At 43.1% G+C, this 19,133-nt stretch overlaps 1 protein-coding gene across 3 annotated transcripts in view; it reads right to left on the bottom strand.

The window, feature by feature from the left end:
- Positions 1-19,133, bottom strand: part of CD99L2 (CD99 molecule like 2) — a 93,987-nt gene that overhangs the window by 18,243 nt on the left and 56,611 nt on the right. For all 3 annotated transcript variants that reach the window (XM_040467352.1, XM_040467350.1, XM_040467351.1), the window contains exons 2-4: positions 18,626-18,685; positions 1,084-1,152; positions 872-955 (exon numbers count right to left, since the gene is read on the bottom strand). In XM_040467352.1, the coding sequence (XP_040323286.1) occupies positions 872-955; positions 1,084-1,152; positions 18,626-18,685 (213 nt within the window). The remainder of the gene's footprint in view (positions 1-871; positions 956-1,083; positions 1,153-18,625; positions 18,686-19,133) is intronic.

Genomic DNA, 19,133 nt, shown 5'->3' with positions numbered 1-19,133 from the left:
CCAGTACTTAAAGACTTTATCTAAGGAGATGGGGGTGATATTAGCAAATGTGAATTTAGGATACCGCGTATTGAAACATGGGCATTATCTGGAAGTTCACAAGACCTCAGGACACCAATATTTCCAAATGACCAATGCATACATAATATGCAAAACCACAAATGAGGAGAGGTTCCACTAAAAGTGCAAGAGAGTCCTGTGGGGTTGTAAGGAATCACGTATAAAAAGTTCATTGGTATGGTCACGTCCCACACTGTAGTTAAATGGTAACAAACGGCCACTGGTCGAGTTTGGGTGTCTTACCAAAGAAAAAAAACTATGTTGATCAGAAAAGTCTACGAAAATATTCCTCCCTTTTTTGACTACATATCTATACGAAGCCAGATTTCCTTCATACACCTCAGCCATCACAACACATTACAACTGAATCCAGAAGCAGAGAGGGTCTAGCTTTTCTGCTTAGACATTATAGAAATTTGCAAAACATGTACAATGATGCCACTCTTCTCACTCAATTTTGGTTTTGGATTGCCCATTATTTCTTACAAAAACATGCTATTTTTGTTAACATGTATGGGTTTGTTGTTCATTTTTAATGAATACATGATTACATATACTTTTTTAAATTTTAGTTCAAAGACAATATTGTTAGATGTGACCTACATAAACAAAAGCCCTTGAAATCCTCAATGATTTGGGGATTCCTGAGACCAAAAAGTTTGATAACTACGGTTTAGGGTTCTCCTGGGCCTTGAAGTACCCCCAGGCCTGCCATGCCCGGGTGACTCTGCGCGCTGTTGTAGTTTCGTGAGCGACAACCCAGCCAGGGAGCCGCAGTGCTGGCCGGCACTTCCAACCTTCTGTGACTTACCTCCTGCTCCTGCGCTCGGTTTCTTGCGGCCATCGTCTCGATCATTTCGATCATCCAAGGCATCAGCCAAGTTAAAATCATTATCTGCAGTGGGCCCCAAAACATAAAAGAAAAAGTCAACAGGTTAAGCTGCAGGTAGCTCCATGGACATTGGCCCAAAGAGAGTTCCACAGTGTTCTTCTTTCCTGCCCTCCTCAGAACAGCCATATTACCTGCAGGCTTGGCTGGAGCTCTGGTTGCTACTGGTCTCTTGGTTGTAGTGGTGCCATGGTCCCATCTCTCTAAAAGGGGAGGGAGGGCAGCAAGGAAAGCACATTTAGTAACAAAATACAGCATCCATTTCTTGGCTCAGGTAGGTCACATCATGAGTATGTACCATTGTCTTGGTCCTGGAGGCCCCTCTAAGGCTTCTGACAATCCCTTGGAGAAAGGCAAAGAAATGTAGAAGGTTTAAATGAGAGGAGTTCTGTTCACTTTTCTTCAGAGGATTGGTGGTAAGGCAGACATGCTCCCAGATAGGATCCGGGGATTCATGGAGCTAAGTATTCAGCCTAGATCTGCTGGATGGGACCCCGTGGGTCCAGGGAGTTAAAGAGCTTGTGCATGACCCTTGGAGGCTTCAGGCTCTGGTTTCCACCACTATCAACCTGGCACCAGAATCATAAATCATACTGCCCAGGGATGGACTGAGGCTATGTTCCCAGGTGGGTATGGGGGTGTCTATTATCAATTGAAAGTAGTATAACACCAACAAAATATTTTCTAGAAGCGTGGTTGTTACTACTGTAACTATTAGCTTTTTCAGCTCACCTGGATTCCTCTAAAAATATGGACTTCTTTCACATCTATTACATGGCATGACATGCATGAGTTTTCTAATAGTTTGTTTTCTTGAGCTTACAGAATGTTCCATAAACTGTTCTACAACTGGAGGCGGTAGAGGGAAAGGAAATTTAAGGGAGAAGAAACGCAAAGACAGTACTATATATGGCAAGCACTCAGAAAAGAAACAGCAATATTTGTGGGGAAAAAAATCTCAGTGAGTTTTACAGATCAAAAATGTAATCCTCGGGTGCCTGGGTGGCTCAGCTGGTGGAGGGTCTGACTCTTGATTTCTGCTCAGGTCATGGTCTTATGGGTCGTGAGATGGAGTCCTGCATTGGGCTCTGTCCTGGGCATGCAGCCTGCTTAAGATGCACCCTCCCTCTCCCTCTCTCTCTCTTTCTGTCTCCCCCCACTCAGGTGTGCATGCGCTCATGCTCTCTCTCTCTCTAGATGATGATGATGATGGTGGTGGTGGTGTAATCCTCAAACTGCCCAGGTAATTTACAATGCATTACCTGTCTTTTCTAGATAGGGCCTTAAGGCCTGTGGATCAAAGAAATGTAAGTCTGAATCTTCTGGAAAGAGTGTAAAAACACAGTAGGACATGACCTGACATTTCTCACTAGGTATAAAGGGAGACATCACATCATGATGGAGGGTCAATCCACCAAGAACACAGAACAATCCTAAACTTGTATGCACCAAACAACAGCGTAAAAACACATGGAGATAAAACTGATAGAGCTAAAAGGAAAAAAAACAAACAAACAAACCACAATTAGAGTTGGGACTTCCACCATCAGCAACTGACAGAACTACTAGAATAAAAATCAGCAACGACAGAGAACCGAACCACACAATCAAGTAAATATCCGCTCCACTCAGTCGCAGCAGGATAAGGAATTTTTTAAGCACACATGGAACATTCACCAGCAGAGATTACATCCTGGACCAGAAAACCAAGCTCAATAAACTTCAAAGCACTGAAATTATACAGAGTGGGGTCTCTGACCATAATGGAATCAAACTAGAAACAAAAACACCATAAGAAAATAAGAAGATCCCTAGGCACTTAGAAATAAACAACACACTTCCAAATAAAACCAGGATCAGAGAGAAAGTGTCAAAGAAAAAAATTTTAAATACAACTGTGTGAAAAACACCACCACCAAAACATGCAGGATGCAGCTAAAGCAGTGATAAGGGCAGTTTCTAGCATTAAATGCTTAGAGATGAAGAAAGGCCTCAGATCAATAATCTAAGTTCTTAACTCCAGATGCTAGAAAATGAAATGCTAGATTGTAGGGAAACAAACCCAAAGCAAGCAGACAGAAGGAAATAAGAGCAGAAATCAACAAAATTGAAAATAGAAAATACAAATCAATGAAGCCGCTTCTCTAAAAGGTCAATAAAATTGGCGTACCTTAGACTTACTAACAAACATAAAGGAGAAAGGGCAAAATACCATTATAATGAATGAAACCAGGTGTTTCCTTACAGAGTCTGTAGCCATTAGAAGAGAATAAAATGTAATGAACTTACGCTCATATATTTGACAACTGAGAAGAAATGGACCAATTTGTCAAAACCCACAAACCCAACTCAACCCAGTCCTGCACATTCAAGTACTGGAAGACAAACATCGTTAAGGTGACAATACTACCTAAAGTGATCTAGATTCAAAGCAATCCCTGCCCAAATCCTAAAGACACTTTGTTTTCTGAAACAGAAAAACCCATTCTTTTGTTAATTTTGTTAATGCTTATTTACTTTTGAGAGAGAGAGAGAGAGAGAAAAGTGTGAGCAAGAGAGGGACAGAGAGACAGGGAGACACAGAATCTGAAGCAGGCTCCAGGCTCTGAGCTGTCAGCACAGACCCCGATGTGGGGTTTTGAACTCACGAACTGTGAGATCATGACCTGAGCCGAAGTCGGACTCTTCACCGACTGAGCCACCCAGGTGCCCTAGAAAAACCCATTCTAAAATTCATGTGGAATATCTCAAGAGTCCCCAAATAGCCAAAACAATCTTGAAAAAGAAGAACACGGTTGGAAGATTTCTTCTTCAAAACTTAGTACAGAGGTACAGTAATCGAAACAGTGTGGTACTGGCATAAGAACAGACACCTGGGTCAATGGAATAGAACAGAGTCCAGAAATAAACACTTACATATACGGCCAATATGTATATTCTGGACAAGAGCACCAAGAAACTGGTCATGACACGCCAAGGAATGAAGTTCAACCCGTACTTGACACCATATATAAAAACGAATTCAAATGAATCAAAGACCTCAAACTATAAAACTCTTAGAAAAAAAAAAAAAAACGTAGCAGAAAATCTTCATGATCTTGGATTTGGTGAGGATTTCTCAGATGTGATGCCAAAAGCACAGGGAACAAAATGAAGATAAATTGGCCTTCATCAAATTAAAACTTTTCTGCATCGGGGCGCCTGGGTGGCTCAGTCGGTTGAGTGTCTGACTTCGGCTCAGGTCATGATCTCACGGTTTGAGTTGGAGCCCTGAGTCGGGCTCTGCACTAACAGTTAGTGCAGAGCCTACTTGGGGTTCTCTCTTTCTCTCTCTCTGCTTCTTCCACGCTTGTTGCTCGCTCACTCACTCTCTCCTCTCTCAAAATAAACAAACTTAAAAAATTATTAAAAAAAAAACTGGGCAAAGGACTTAAACAGATCTTTAAGAAGATATACAAGTACAGCCAATAAGCACATGACCAGATGCTCGGCATCACTAGTTGTTAAGGGAAATGCAAATCAAATCCATGAGGAGCTGCCACCTCACGATCATTAAAGGCCGTTCTGAAAAGAAAAATGCACTAACAAGTGTTGGAGAGGATATGAAAAAACCAGCCCCTGGAGCACTGGTACAGGGGATGGAAGATGCTGCAGCTGTTGTGAAAAAGCATGGCAGTTCCTCGAGGTTAAACACGGAATTAGCACACGGTCCTGTAAGTCCGCGAGTAGGTATACATTCCAAAGCACTGAAAGCAGGGACCCAGATACTTGCATACCAATGCCCATGGCAGCACTCTGCACAATCGCCACAAGGCAGCAATCACCCACATGTCCATCAACATGTGAACAAACAAAATGGGGTCCACATCCAGTGAAGTATCACCCAGCTGCACGAAGGAATAGAATTCTGGCACAGGCTACAACATGGACAAACTTTGCATATGTTATGCTCTGTGAAAGAAGCCAGACACGAAAGGACAAATATTGTAGGATTCTACTTACATGAGGCACTCAGAATGGGCAAATTCTTAGAGACAGAAAGGATGCTAGAGATTACTAGGGGTAAGAGTAGAGGAAAAATGGGGAGTTACTGTTTAATGGGTAAAGAGCTTCTGTGTGGGATGACGAGAAAATTCTGGAAATGAATAGTAGTGGTAATCGTTGCACAACATGGGGAATGTACTCAGTGCCAATGATCTGTACATTTAAAAACGGTTAGGGGCGCCTGGGTGGTGCAGTCGGTTGAGCGTCCGACTTCAGCCAGGTCACGATCTCGCGGTCCGTGAGTTCGAGCCCCGCGTCGGGCTCTGGGCTGATGGCTCGGAGCCTGGAGCCTGTTTCCGATTCTGTGTCTCCCTCTCTCTCTGCCCCTCCCCCGTTCATGCTCTGTTTCTCTCTGTCCCAAAAATAAATAAATGTTGAAAAAAAAAATAAAAAAAATAAAAACGGTTAGGGGCGCCTGGGTGGCTCAGTCGGTTGAGCATCTGACTTTGGCTCAGGTCATGATCTCACAGTTTGTGGCTTCAAGCCCCACATTGGGCTCTGAGCTGACAGTTCAGAGCTTGGAGCCTGTGTCTCCCTCTCTCTCTGCCCCTCCCCTGCTGGCTCTCTCTCTCTCTCTCTCTCTCTCTCTCAAAAGTAAAGAAACATTTTTTAAAATGTTTAAAAAAAGAAAACAGAGGAAAACCTTTGGGACTGAGGGCTTGGTGAAGAGTGCAGAGACTTGCTAACAAAACCATGTTGCACAAAAGAAAAAAAAAGATAAACCAGACTACATCAAAATTAAAACATTTCCTTTCGCAAAAGACCCTGTTAATAAGCTGAAAAGACAAGCTACAGGTTAAGAGAAAATACTTGCAAAACACATATATGACTAAAGACTGTGTCTACAATCTATGAAGAGCTCCTAAAATCCAAAAGTAAAACACAGACAATCCAACTAGAAATGAGCAAAAGATATTCAAGTTAAAATCACAATGAGAGGCCACCAACATACCTATCAGAATGACTAGGATCTAGTGGTAACACCAAGTACTGACTGACAAGGACACGGAGAAGCTGGGTCACTCACACACTGCCGGTGGGAATGTCACGTGGTACAACCACTCTGGAAACCCAGTTGGCGACATTCTTTAAAAACTAAACCTACAACTATCATATAGACCCAGCAATTACACTCCTGGGCATTTACCCCAGAGAAAGGAAAACTCACACTCATGTAAAAACCTATATATAAATGTTTACTGCTGAAAACTGGAAACAACCCAGATGACCTTCATAAACAAACTGTGGTACATCTACATCATGGGATGCTATTCAGCAAGGAAAAAGCAACAAACTACTGATACTTGTAATAACTTGGATGGATCTCAAAGGAATTCTGAGTGAAAAAAAAAAAAAAGAAGCAATTCCCAAACATTACATACTACGCGATTCCATTTACGTAACATTTTCTAAATTACCAGATTCTACAGATGGACAACGGGTTAGGGGGTGGGGACTAGAAAGGTGCGGGGGCGGGGGGAGGAGATAATGGTCAGTGTTCATAAAAGGACGGCAGGAGGGGTCTTTATGGTGATGTAACAGCTCCCTGTGGACTATCGTGGTAGACACACTCACCCACCCAGGTGACAAAACCGCACAGTAGTGAAAACACACACACTAGGCTTTGTGTCCATATCAATACCCTGCTTATGATATTATACTATAGTTTTGCAGGGTGTCACCTTTGGGGAAACTGGGTAGTGGATACACGGAATCTCTCTTTAGCATTTCTTAGATCTTCAGGGGTTTACAATTACCTCAAAAAAAAAAAGTCTGTTAAAAAACAGTTTGGGGCACCTGGGTGGCTCAGTCAGTGAAGCGTCCGACTTTGGCTCAGGTCATGATCTCATGGTTCGTGAGTTTGAGGCCCATATCAGGCTCTGTGCTGACAGCTACAAACCTGGAGCCTGCTTCAGATTCTGTGTCTCCCTCTCTCTCGGCCCATCCCCCACTTGTGCTCTCTCTTTCCATCTCTCAAACCTAAACAAATGTTTAAAAAAAAAAAAAAAAAACAACTAAAGAGCAAATCAAGTAGGAAAGGGCAGTAAGAACATCTTGGAATGAGGTGGTAACACGAGTGAAGTTTCCAGGCAACTAAAGCTTGTTCTTTCTCGATCCCAATGGTTTGCGGCACAATGAAAATATTCCAGAGAGGATATCTTTACAGGACAAATAACACAGTTCTCAGTCTCTTTGAGATGAGGGTATAAAATACGACTTTTCCAGAGGGCCTGGGGTCACTATTTTTCTGTTAGCACATCGTGCTTACCTCTTAAAGACCAGAGTCCCATTTTCATCTTCTTTCTAGATTACTGGATCTCATCTTCCATGGGCGAGGCACACTGCCACACAGGCCAGTCATCACCATAAAGCCAGAGCTTACCATTTTGGAGGTGAGGGACTGTAATACCTCTTTGGGGCAGGTTGACCTGTGGATCAGTAGCGGCCTTTTCTGGGGCTTTTTTGGCCAGGGTGCACCACCTGACGCTAAACCACCTTTGGGGCCATCACCCTCCCCGTGCAGACACATGTAACGGCAGCGTGCTGAGGAGAAAAGGCACTGGAGGAAAAGCCAGAGCCGCTGGGCTCCAGTCCCGCGGTCCTGCTAGCTTGCAGCAGGACCTTGGACAAGTCCTTCTCATCTAAACCAGGAGGGAAAATGGGGTCGTGAAGGTTTCCCCAGTTCCGACACCTAGAGTTCTTCCTCATGTAAAGATGGCTTTAATTTGTTTAAGTTTAAATTTGTTAGATATGGTCAATATAAAAGTAATCCAATGGTACAGAATTTTTTTAAATTTGTAATGTATGCTTAATATAAAAGTAATCTGGGGGCGCCTGGGTGGCGCAGTCGGTTGAGCGTCCGACTTCAGCCAGGTCATGATCTCGCGGTCCGTGGGTTCGAGCCCCGGGTCGGGCTCTGGGCCGATGGCTCGGAGCCTGGAGCCTGTTTCCGATTCTGTGTCTCCCTCTCTCTCTGCCCCTCCCCCGTTCATGCTCTGTCTCTCTCTGTCCCAAAAATAAATAAACGTTGAAAAAAAAATTTAAAAAAATTAAAAAAATAAAAAAAATAAAAGTAATCTGATTGTAGAGAACGCAAAGAAAATACTAAAGCTGGCCTCGAATCAACCCTCAGAGGTGGCTACTCTGAATGTTTTCACATAAGCATGCACGCCCGTACGTGTGCTTGGATACGCTTACTGGATAAAAGTTGATTCATACTACATACATTGTACATAGTACATACTACATACTACATACTACATACATACTTACCTTCCTCATGTCAGTTCCAGAGACCGACCTTATTCTCCGTATTGGCTGGAGAGCACGGATGCTTAGAATGTAGCCATTTCACTGTGGGATTTTAGCGTTCCATTGGGGGTGGATATAAAACACAAGACAACTGTGCACACGAAGTGGTGTGCCTAGAAGGAAAATGCTCGGAAGCAGAGCTGCTTCAAAGATGCTATGAAGTCACCCTCCCCAAAGGTAGACCTCACTTATAGGACTGCCTACAGGAGTGAAATTGTAAAGGCAGAGCTTGATACCACAGAAGACATCTAAAATGACCTTCCTGCTCGCCCCAGCTCCACAAATACATGCTCAGCGCGCATTGATGGTGAAGAAATCTTTGATTTCTGAAAACAGATGGATGCCACATAAATAGCTGTCAGACAGTAGTTCTCAAAGAGTGTTCCAAGAACCCCTGGGGGTCTATGCAGTCATAACTATTTTCGTAATCCTCAGATGTGCTTTGCCCTTTTTACATGGTGCAAAAGCAATTGCGTGTAAACCAACTGGCCCTTAGCGTGAACCAGGGCAGGAGCACCAAACGTTATGAGAATGAGTTAGATTCTTCACTACACAATAGCAGGTGAAAGGGAATGCCAGTTCTGGGGTGCCTGGGGGGGCTCAGTCGGTTAGGCGTTCGACTCTTGATCTCGGCTCAAGTCATGACCTCACGGTTTGTGAGGCCGAGCCCTGCATTGGGCTGTGCTGGCAGCACGGATCCTGTTTGGGATTCTCTCTGTCCCTCTCTCTCTGCCCCTCCCCTACTCGTGTGTGTGCGCGCGCTCTCAAAATAAATAAATAAACTTAAAAAAGAAAGAATGACCGTTTTACCTAATGTCCTAGATGGTAGGTGGAATCCTAAGGCAGCTGCCAGGATTCCTGCCCCCTGGTGTACACAGCCTATATAAACCCAGCCCCTTGAGTGCAGGGGCCCAGGGGAGGGGGGCAACCAGGTCACTCTCAAGATCGGGTTATGACATATGGCAGAGGTGAAGGGATTTTGCTGATATAATTAGGATGCCAATAAATATGAATGAATTACTCAAAGGGGAGAATATTCTGGGTGATTCAGACATAATCAGGTGGTAAGTCCTTGGAAAGAGGGCTTTCGGCCTTCCCTGAGCTGACATTAAAGGTAGCTGACACTCTTCCTTTTTCTGACCTTGAAGAAGTGGCCACTAGTTCTGTAGCTGCACAGAAATGAATTCTGCCAACAAAACTGTGTGAGTAGGTCACCTTACACGGGGAAACAGACTGTGCAGATGTGGTTAAGCTAAGGACTTTGAGATGAAAAGATTATCCCAGATTGCGTAGGAAGCCCCAGGTAATTATAAGGGGGAAAGTACAGCCAGGAGAGCCAGGGGGAGGAGACCGTGATGTGGGAAGCAGGGCTGAGAGTGAGGGAGAAATGTGTAGATGCCACTTTGCTGGCTGTGAGGATAGAGGAAGGGCCACTAGCCAAGGAATGCAGGTGGCCGGCCTCCAGAAGCAGACACAGGCAAGGAAACCGACTTCCGCCTAGAGCCTCCCAAAGGAACACAGCCCTGTCAGTACTTTCATTTCTGTCCAGTGAAAACCCAAATCACAGATTTCTGAACTCCAGAACTGTAAGAGAATAAATCGGTGCTGTTTTAAGCCAGCACACTGCTGTAATTCGTTACAGTAGCAATAAGAAACTATAGACTTGGGTAGTAGGATTAAAGTACTGCTGTAATAAATACCTAAACATGTGGAAGTGGCTAGGGAATCAGGTAATAGACAAAGGCTGGAAGAATGCTGAGGGGCATCACAGAAAAAGCCTAGGTTCGATGAACAGACTGTCAGTAGAAATACGGATCTTAACTAGTGACAGCTAATGAGGATTCAGAAAGAACATGGTCAAAAATACTCCTATCATGCTAGAGAGTCCTTAAATCACCACAAACGGACTGTTGATAGAAACATGGTTGTTAAAGGCTTTGCCAATGAAGTCTCAGATGGAATTGAGGAACATACTATTGGAAATTGGCTGAACTGTGCATCCTGTAGTTGCACAGAAAGCGGAACTTACAAATAATGAACTTGGGGGGCGCCTGGGTGGCGCAGTCGGTTAAGCGTCCGACTTCAGCCAGGTCATGATCTCGCGGTCCGTGAGTTCGAGCCCCGCGTCGGGCTCTGGGCTGATGGCTCGGAGCCTGGAGCCTGTTTCCGATGCTGTGTCTCCCTCTCTCTCTGCCCCTCCCCCGTTCATGCTCTGTCTCTCTCTGTCCCAAAAATAAATAAAAAGTTGAAAAAAAAAATTAAAAAAAAAAAAATAATGAACTTGGATAGGCTAGCTGAGGAGAGTCCCCCCCAAAAAAGTGTTAAGGGTTTGACCTCATTTCTTTCTGCCGTCCATAGGAAAATGTGAGACAAAACAAAGACTGAAGGCAGAACTCATAAGCAGACAAGAACCAGCACTTGATGATTTGGGAAACTTCCATCCTGACCTAATTGCAAAAAGTGCTAAAATTCACTGTCAAGAGAGCATGCTCTGAAGAGGCGGCCAATGGTGTGCCTGGAAAACCTTGCATTAGTGCCTTGGAAGGGTCAAAAGGTCAGAGTATTCAGTCACACAAAGGCTCTCTGAAGAGATTATACATGTGACTCATGGTTTCCCTCAGCCACCTCAGCAGAAGCCACGAATAGAGATGGGGTCATCCAGGAAAGATCTGTGAAGGAGCCTCTTGTCCAACGGAGTGATCTCCATGACACACATGGGAGGTCCATAAAGTTCTTGAGAATTTGACAGCAGCAGGAACACTGCCAGCTTGGAAGTCAAGGCGACAGAAAGAAAACAAAAAGGAAAAATGCCGTTTAGCCTCCCACAATTCTACAGGCAGAGAAACAGGTGGATAGAACGACTCAGCTGCAAACACGTGCTATTTTTCATGGAAACGGAAGGATGGCTCTGAGGATTGCTAGAGACCGGTAAAGTCCTCTTGCCTTACATTTGCTCACTCCCGTAAATGGGATATCTCTATTATTATATTCTGGGGAGCAAGTAGCCGGTTTCTTGAGTTTCGCAGGTATATAGATGGAGAAGGACCGTACCTTAGAACGGATTATATCCAGAAACTTACCTACACCTGACGTAGAGAATTTAGGTGGTGAGATTTTGGTCATCTGTGCTGATTAAATTAAGATTTTGGAATCTGGGTCGATGATGTAATAGGTTAAAACTTGTGAAGAAGGTGGGACAGAGTGAATGTCTCTTGTATGTGGGAGGGACATGGATATTTGGGAGCCAGAGAGCAGATGTGGTAGAAACACGATGCTCCCCCGACGGCCCAAATATCCATGTCCCACCCAGAACCTGTTAATACGTTACCTTCTACGGCAAAAGGTTCTACATGTGTTTTTGAGTTAAGAATACAGAGATGGGAAGACTATACTGGATTATCTGTGGGGGTCCAATGCGATCACAAGGATCTTTAAAAGGGAGAGAGCCAGAGAGACAGATCTGCAGATGGTGCATGGCACCGCTGGCTCTGAAGATGGAGGGAAAGGACCATGAGCTAAAGAACGCAGGCCTCCCGAAGAAGCTGGAAAAGACAAGGAAATCGATGTTGTCTATAGCCCCCAGAAGAACACGGCTATGCTGACACACTGGTTTTAGCTCAGTGACGGCCAGATCAGATTTCTGATCTCAATGATTATAAAACAATAAAGGTGTATTGTTTAAGCAACCAGCTTTGCGGTGATCCATTACAGCAGTGATAGAAAACTAACACAACCTCAAACCTCACGTCAGAGCCCAGCCCCAGCCGATATGTCAACTGTAGCTCTGTAGAAAACACTGAGTGGAGGACCCAGCAACACAGAACCCAAACTCCTGACCCAGGGGAATAAGAGAATGCATTGGAATTGTTCTAACTCAGTTATCTATGGTAACTGACTATGAGGCGATACAAAATTAATAGAAGGGAGCAGAAAAAATACTTGATTAAAAGCTCAACCTTCAGTACACAACTTTCTGACATTCTGGGCAAAGAAATGGGAAAGGCTATTAAAGCAATTATACTGCTCAAAGCGTAACAAGTGACTCAAGAAAAGTCACTTATGTGATTATTTCAATTTTGAGCTGAATTAGCTGTTTTCGGTCTCATAAAAGACCGAATTTACTCCACCTAACAATACTGGCGGGGAACGAACGGTTCTGTGCCTTTCACGCTGAATACACAAGCCTATACATGCGATAAAATTGCATCGAACAAAACAGTATGGAGGCTCCTCAAAAAATGAAAACGATGGGACTACCACTGGATGTGGCAATCCTACTTCTAGGCATATAGCCCAAAGGAGTGAAATCAGGATCTCTGGGAGAGATCGCACTTCCTTGTTCATCGCATTATTCTCAATAGCTGTAATAAACAAACAATCCAAGCGCCCACCGATGGATAACCAAAATGTGCTAATGTACGTAAAACATTATTCAGCCTTAAAAAGAAGGAAATCCTGCTATTTGCGACAACACAGATGGACCCAGAGGACATGATGTAAGTAAAGTAAACCAGACACAGAAGGACAAATAGTGCACAATCCCACTTTTACAAGGCATCTCAAGTAGTCAAATACATAGAATCAGAGGGCAGAATGGTGGTTACCTAGGGCCGGGGGGAGAGGGAATGGGGAGATGTTAGTCAAAGGGTACAAAATTTCAGGGGAAAAAAAGGGAAGTAACTTGGCTAGGGTGTGGAGAAACTGGAATCCTACACTGCCAGTGGGGATGTAAAATGGTACAGCCACTGTGCAAAGTAGTCTGGTGGCTCCTCAAAACATTAAACACTGAATGACCATATGACCTTGCAATTCCACTCCCAGGTATATGCCCCCAGAGAATTAAAAACAGGCACTCAAACAAGAACGTACACACGCATGTTCACAGCAGCACTACTCACAGCAGCCAAAAGGCAGAAACAGCCAAATGTCCATCAACCAACGAGTGAACAAACTGAGGTCTATCCATACAATGGGATATTGGTCATAAAAAGAATGAAGCACTGTTACATAGGCTACAAGGTAACATATATACTATGCTAAGTGAAAGACAAACGGTCACATATTGTATGATACTATTTATACAAAATACTCAAAATAGATAAATCAACTGCTATAGAAAGCAGATTGGTGATCATCTGGGGGAAAAGGGAGTGGGGGAGGAGGAAAAACGGCTTAATGGGTAAGCAACTTCACTTTCAGGGAATGGAAAGGTTTTGGGACTGGACAGACAAGATGGCTACACAACACAGTGAATGTTTTAAAATGGCTAATTTTACGTTATGTGAATTTCACTTCAAAAATTATTTTTAACAAAGAGGGACGGGGGCGGGGGGGGCGGGGAGAAGATCATCACTACAACTGCACGTCCATTCTACCACAAGTCAGTTTTAGGAAAAGTGCACATGGAAGTTGAGAATGTGGCAAGTCCTTCCCTTGATATGACTGTGCTTGCTTAACTCCTTGGGCAGGCAGCTGGTACACCAACGTGCACCTCAATGTGAAAACCACACCAGTGCACAGGTTTTTACGGTAAGGTGACCACGTGTGATAACCTACTGGCAATGTACTTTCGAATCTAGTTCATCATCAGTTTAGAGAGGATTTTAGGTGTAGAATTTCCGCTGGACTTTAAGCTGTAAAAAGAAGTACAGCACACGTGTGTGAAGAAGGTTCTGGACGTATACCTATGTTACGGTGATAGGTATGGGTAGGAGGGAGAAATTATGATGCTGAAACCATTACCTGAACAATTCTCAAAAAAGCAATTGCCACCTACATAATATTAGTCAAAATCTGTAGGACTCCAATAGCTCATGTAAAATTACTTTTTTTCCAGATTAAAAAGAAATCAACTGACCACACATGTAAGGGTTTATTTTCAGACTGTTTGATTGATCTAATCATGTCAATCCTATGCCAGTACCACACAGTCTTATCAATAGCTTATCAATAGTCTTATCAATGGCTGTAGGTGCCATTTTGAGAGAACATTCATGCATGTGAAGCCTGTGGGGATGTGGAACATGAGCTTGGATTTGTGGGATTTTTAAGATACTATTAACTACAGATTTTCTTGTCATGAACCTTTAGATGGGATTTATCACCCACAATTGGGACAAGGAAAATCTAGCTGCTTACCAAGGAATTAGAATAGTAGGTCAACTTCATCAAAGCAGTGAGCTCCTAAAATAAAGACACCTATTTCTGTGAAGCTCAAAATGACAAACTTAGAAAATGTTCTCTGCTGCTCAGCAAATGCTGCCAGCAATATGGCACTCCTACCAGAAGGGAGTCTTTCTCCTATGTGCTACAACATAGTAAACAAAACCGGCCAGGTTCGCCTAGCTGTGGCTTAATGATGGTGTCCGTGGCCTTCCGAGGAAATAGGGACAATCATAAGCAGCTTTAGAGGGCAAAAGCAGAAGCACGCTCCCCATGACATGATTACACACACAGCAAAAGGAACACATGGAGGGAAAAGGGGTGGAGAGGGGAGGAGAAGAGGGAGGGAGCAAGGGAGGAGCAAAGTTCTGAAAGCAACATGGATGAACCTCGAAAATATTACACCAAGTATAAGAAACCGAACATAAAGTCTGCATTATTATTGGACTCCACTTATAGGAAATATCCAGAATAGGGGAATCCAGAGAGACAGGAAGGAGATCAGTGGTTGTCAGGGGCTGGAGGAGGGAAATAATCAGGGGATTGGGGAGTGACAGCTAAGGGGTACAGAGTTTCTTTTTGAGGTGATGGAAAGGTTCTAAAATGGACTGTAGTGATTGTTGCACAACCCTGCGAATATACTAAAAAGTCACTCAATTGCACGCTTTAAATGGGTGAATTATGGGGCACTTGGGTGGTCGGTTAAATATTGTACTTCGGCTCAGGTCACGATCTCACGGTACAGGAGTTCGAGCCCTGCATTGGGCTCTGTGCTGACAGCTGAGAGCCTGGAGCCTGTTTCAGATTCTGTGTCTCCCTACATCTCTGTCCCTCCCCTGTTCACATTCTGTCTCTCTCAAAAATAAACATTAAAAAAATTAAATGGATGGATTGTATCTTATGTGAATTATATCTCAATAAAGCAGTTTTTAAAACGACTCCAGGAGCTTCTTCCCCTTTGCACTTAGAATAAAGTGGTCACCAGGCCCTAAAGACCCCATATGACCCAGCCCCTTCCAACTTCTCTGTCTTTTCTCCAACGTCCACCACACACTAGTCACACAGGCCACCTTCCAAGCCTCAGAGCCAGCACAGTTCTTTTCTGCCTCAGGACTCTTACACCTGCTTCCTTGGCCTTGACAGCTGTTTCCCCACTCCTTGCAGGTCACTTCTTGTCCGGGTGGCGGGGGGGGGGCGCTTTACCACTTCAGGTAAAGTAGCCACCCCTTACCACCTCCCTGGGCCCTCCCGGTCCCATCTCCCTGTTATACTTGTTCCAGAGTGCTCAGCGATACCTGAAATTATTTCATGTACTGTGTCTCTTCAGAGAAAATAACATTGTGAGGGCAAATCTGGAGTAGTGCCTGGCAGCAAGCATGCACTCAATAATCACTGCTGAGCTGATGAAGGAAGGTCCTTCACAACAGCCGGACCTAGAAGGTCCAGGGATTCTCTATGTAAGAAAGGTACAATATACAAAGGAGAACATTCTCCACCAGAAAACATAATTGAGCTTAGGAGAGATGGACAGGTCTAGCTCTTTGACCCTCAGTAGCATGAGATGTAAGCTAAGACAGAAAAAAAAAAAAAAAAGGATGGCAGAGTGATAAGGCTTTGAAGGATATGATCTGACCAAAGACATCACATGCTGGTGGTCCTATGGGTCCCTGACACACTGGCTCATAGGTGATGGAGATCAGATGGGCAGGTACACAACTGAGAAAAGGATGTAAATAGTAAAAGGTCTCCCATCAGGAAAAGAACAAATGTCCTAACTGGGGATCTTTATACTTATATTAATTTGGGGTTTGTTAATTTTTGGTCATATTTATTTTGGAAGATGTTAAATGACTTCATGAAAGCCATCATTGCTAATAAACTAAGTATATTTATTTTCCTGGGAATCCAAAAGGCCACCTGGATGGACAGAACTGTGTGCATACTCAGGAAAGACCCGAGAATGCCCTAAGCTCTTCCCTCACACCATACATGAAAATGAACTTCTAAGAGATTTGTAGTTTCAGGTTTATGATCCATTTTGAGTTAGTTTTGTATAAGGCATAACGCAGGGGTCCAACTTCATGCTTTTGCATGTGGATATCCAGTCTTCCCAGCACCATTTATTAAAGAGCTTATTCTTCTCCCACTGAACAATCAATCTTGGCATCTTTGTGAAAAGTCAACTGGCCATAGAATGGTTTATTTCTAGGCTCTCAATTCTATTCCACTGAACTTACTGAGCCCTCACCTCATACCAGTCCTGTGCTGAGCGCTTCACATGGGCCATCGCATCTAATCCTTACAATAATCCTAGTAGGTAGGGCTCGTTATTAACCTCACATAACAGACGAGGAAACAGAGGCACAGAAAAGTCAGGTAACTCATCCACGGTGACAATAAGTGGCAGAGGCAGGGTTCAGACGCAGGAAGTCTGGCTCCAGAGCCCCTCCCTTTCATCATCCAGAATATACAGAGAGCCCACAAACCCATAAAAAAGACAAGCAAACCAGCAAGAAAATGGGGAAAAGATAGGAACAGACAATTCACCAAAGAGGAAAATACAAATGGCCAGTAAATCTATGGCATGATGCTCCATCTTACTATAATTAGAGAAATGCTTAATAAGCAAGAAGATATTTTGTCCATCATATTGGTAAAATGGCTTGGATAGGTAACGTGATCCTGGTGATGTGCGGATCTGGGAGAAAAGGAACTCAACAGTGTTCAGTGAATATATAATGAAACATTCATTTTGGAAACATTCTGGCAGAATCTATTAAAATATATAGTTCCATTGAACTCGTGCACAAGGGATACGGACAAGACTGTTCACTGAAGCCCTATTTGTAATTATGCAAAACGAAAACAAATCACATCATCTGTCAGTAAGGAAATGGCATCATGGGCCATGGCCAAAGCCACACCACTGGAATGCCAGCTCCACGAAACACAAGTTTAAATCTGAAGGACAGATATAAAGATGAAGATATATAGATGATATAGGTTGAACGGTGGCCCCAAAAATATACAGCAGAGTCCTAATCCCCAGAAGCCATAAATGTGACCTTAATTGGAAAAACAGTCTTTGCAGCTGTAATTAAGTTAAGGATCTTGAGATGAGATCATTCAGGATTATCCACGTGGGTTCTAAATCCAACAAAAAGTCTCCTTGTAAGAGACAGAGGGGAAGACGACACCCCACAAAGGAGAAGGCCCTGTTGAGATGGACGCACAGACTGGAGTCTCACAGCTACAAGCCACCACAAGCAGGGCTACGTGAGGAAGCTTTCTGCCCCAGGGCCTTCAGAGGAAGTGTGGTCCTGCCGATACCTTGATTTTGGACTTTGGGCCTCCAGAACTGTTAGAGAATACATTTCTGGTTTTTAAACCTGCCAGTTTACGGTACTTTGTTACAGCAGCTGTAGGAAATTAATACAGATAGATATATTCATTCAGGTCTTCAATATATATTAAATAAAAAAGGTTGTGCAATAACACACATGTAAGTAAATTAAAAAGCTCTACATGTGTTATATAAAGCAAAAAAAAAAAAAAACACAACAACAACAACAACAACACCGAACAATCTATGTGTATAGATGTATGTAACAGCACAAAAAAATCATTTGGGACCAGCAGATCCAAACTCACTTCAGCAGCTCCCTCCTGGGATGGGAGTGTATGTTAGCAGGATGGGGAAAGATCACACAAAATCTCAGCTTCACTTTCTAACATTCACATATTTTTTTAAATGGTTTATTTTTTTCAAAAAAAACTAAAGAGAAACTGATGACAAAGCTTAGCATTTGAGAGATAACATACAGACACCATTTTAAGAAAAGTCATAAAAAAATCTAGGAGGAGAAACAAATCTCTTATTCACTTCAAAGTACCTCTTCTTGAGCTAGGGAAAGGCAGTCTTCTGAGGCTGCTGCTGAAGAAAATGCTGTCTCAGCTATTACATTGTTTGGTATTCTTTGCAAAGGAAACAAATGATGTTAAACATTCAGATTTTCTCTTAAATAATGTAATTTATGACACCCATATTTTATCTGATCAATATAGGCCACCTACTGTTTTCCTTGAGTGTGTCTCCTGAGTGGGTGGTGTATACTAATCATTATTGTTTGCTGTTTAATTGTCTGATTTACTACTCACGCTTTACTGAGGAAGTTTCTTCAAATGCATCCTCCAGACGTAAATCAGAGTCCCCAGATCCTATAAATTAAAAAAAAAAAGATTTAACTATTTTTGCATAAAACAAAATAGTACTTATAATGGTTACTTCCCTTTAGATACAGTGTCACGAAGGTAACACAAGAAAAGGAAATCAGTGGAAGCCACCCAAAGATATATTTAGTGATAACCTTCTACAAACAACTTACCCTCACCAAAAACAAAAAAACAACCACCTTCAGTCCACTAGAAGGCTGAAGGCTCAACTGTACAGAACATGAAGTACAATCTTACAAAAAGCCTTCTCCATGATATGTAGGACTTTTGCAATGAGGAATACTGGAGTCCAAAGTTCCATCGATATGTGCCAGGTTCTTTCATCCCATTCCACTGTCAACTCAGTGTATCATCCCCCAACCCCAGCATCCATATCTAGTAGCTCTGATTATATATAACTTAAAAGGCTCTATGGAAAAGCTTTTTTTTTTTT

The sequence above is a fragment of the Herpailurus yagouaroundi genome, unplaced genomic scaffold (assembly GCF_014898765.1).
Source record: "Herpailurus yagouaroundi ecotype Mexico unplaced genomic scaffold, PumYag 67440, whole genome shotgun sequence".
NCBI lineage: Eukaryota > Metazoa > Chordata > Mammalia > Carnivora > Felidae > Herpailurus > Herpailurus yagouaroundi.
The sequence above is the reverse complement of the archived record's forward strand: the minus strand, read 5'-3'. Positions and strand labels throughout refer to the sequence as shown.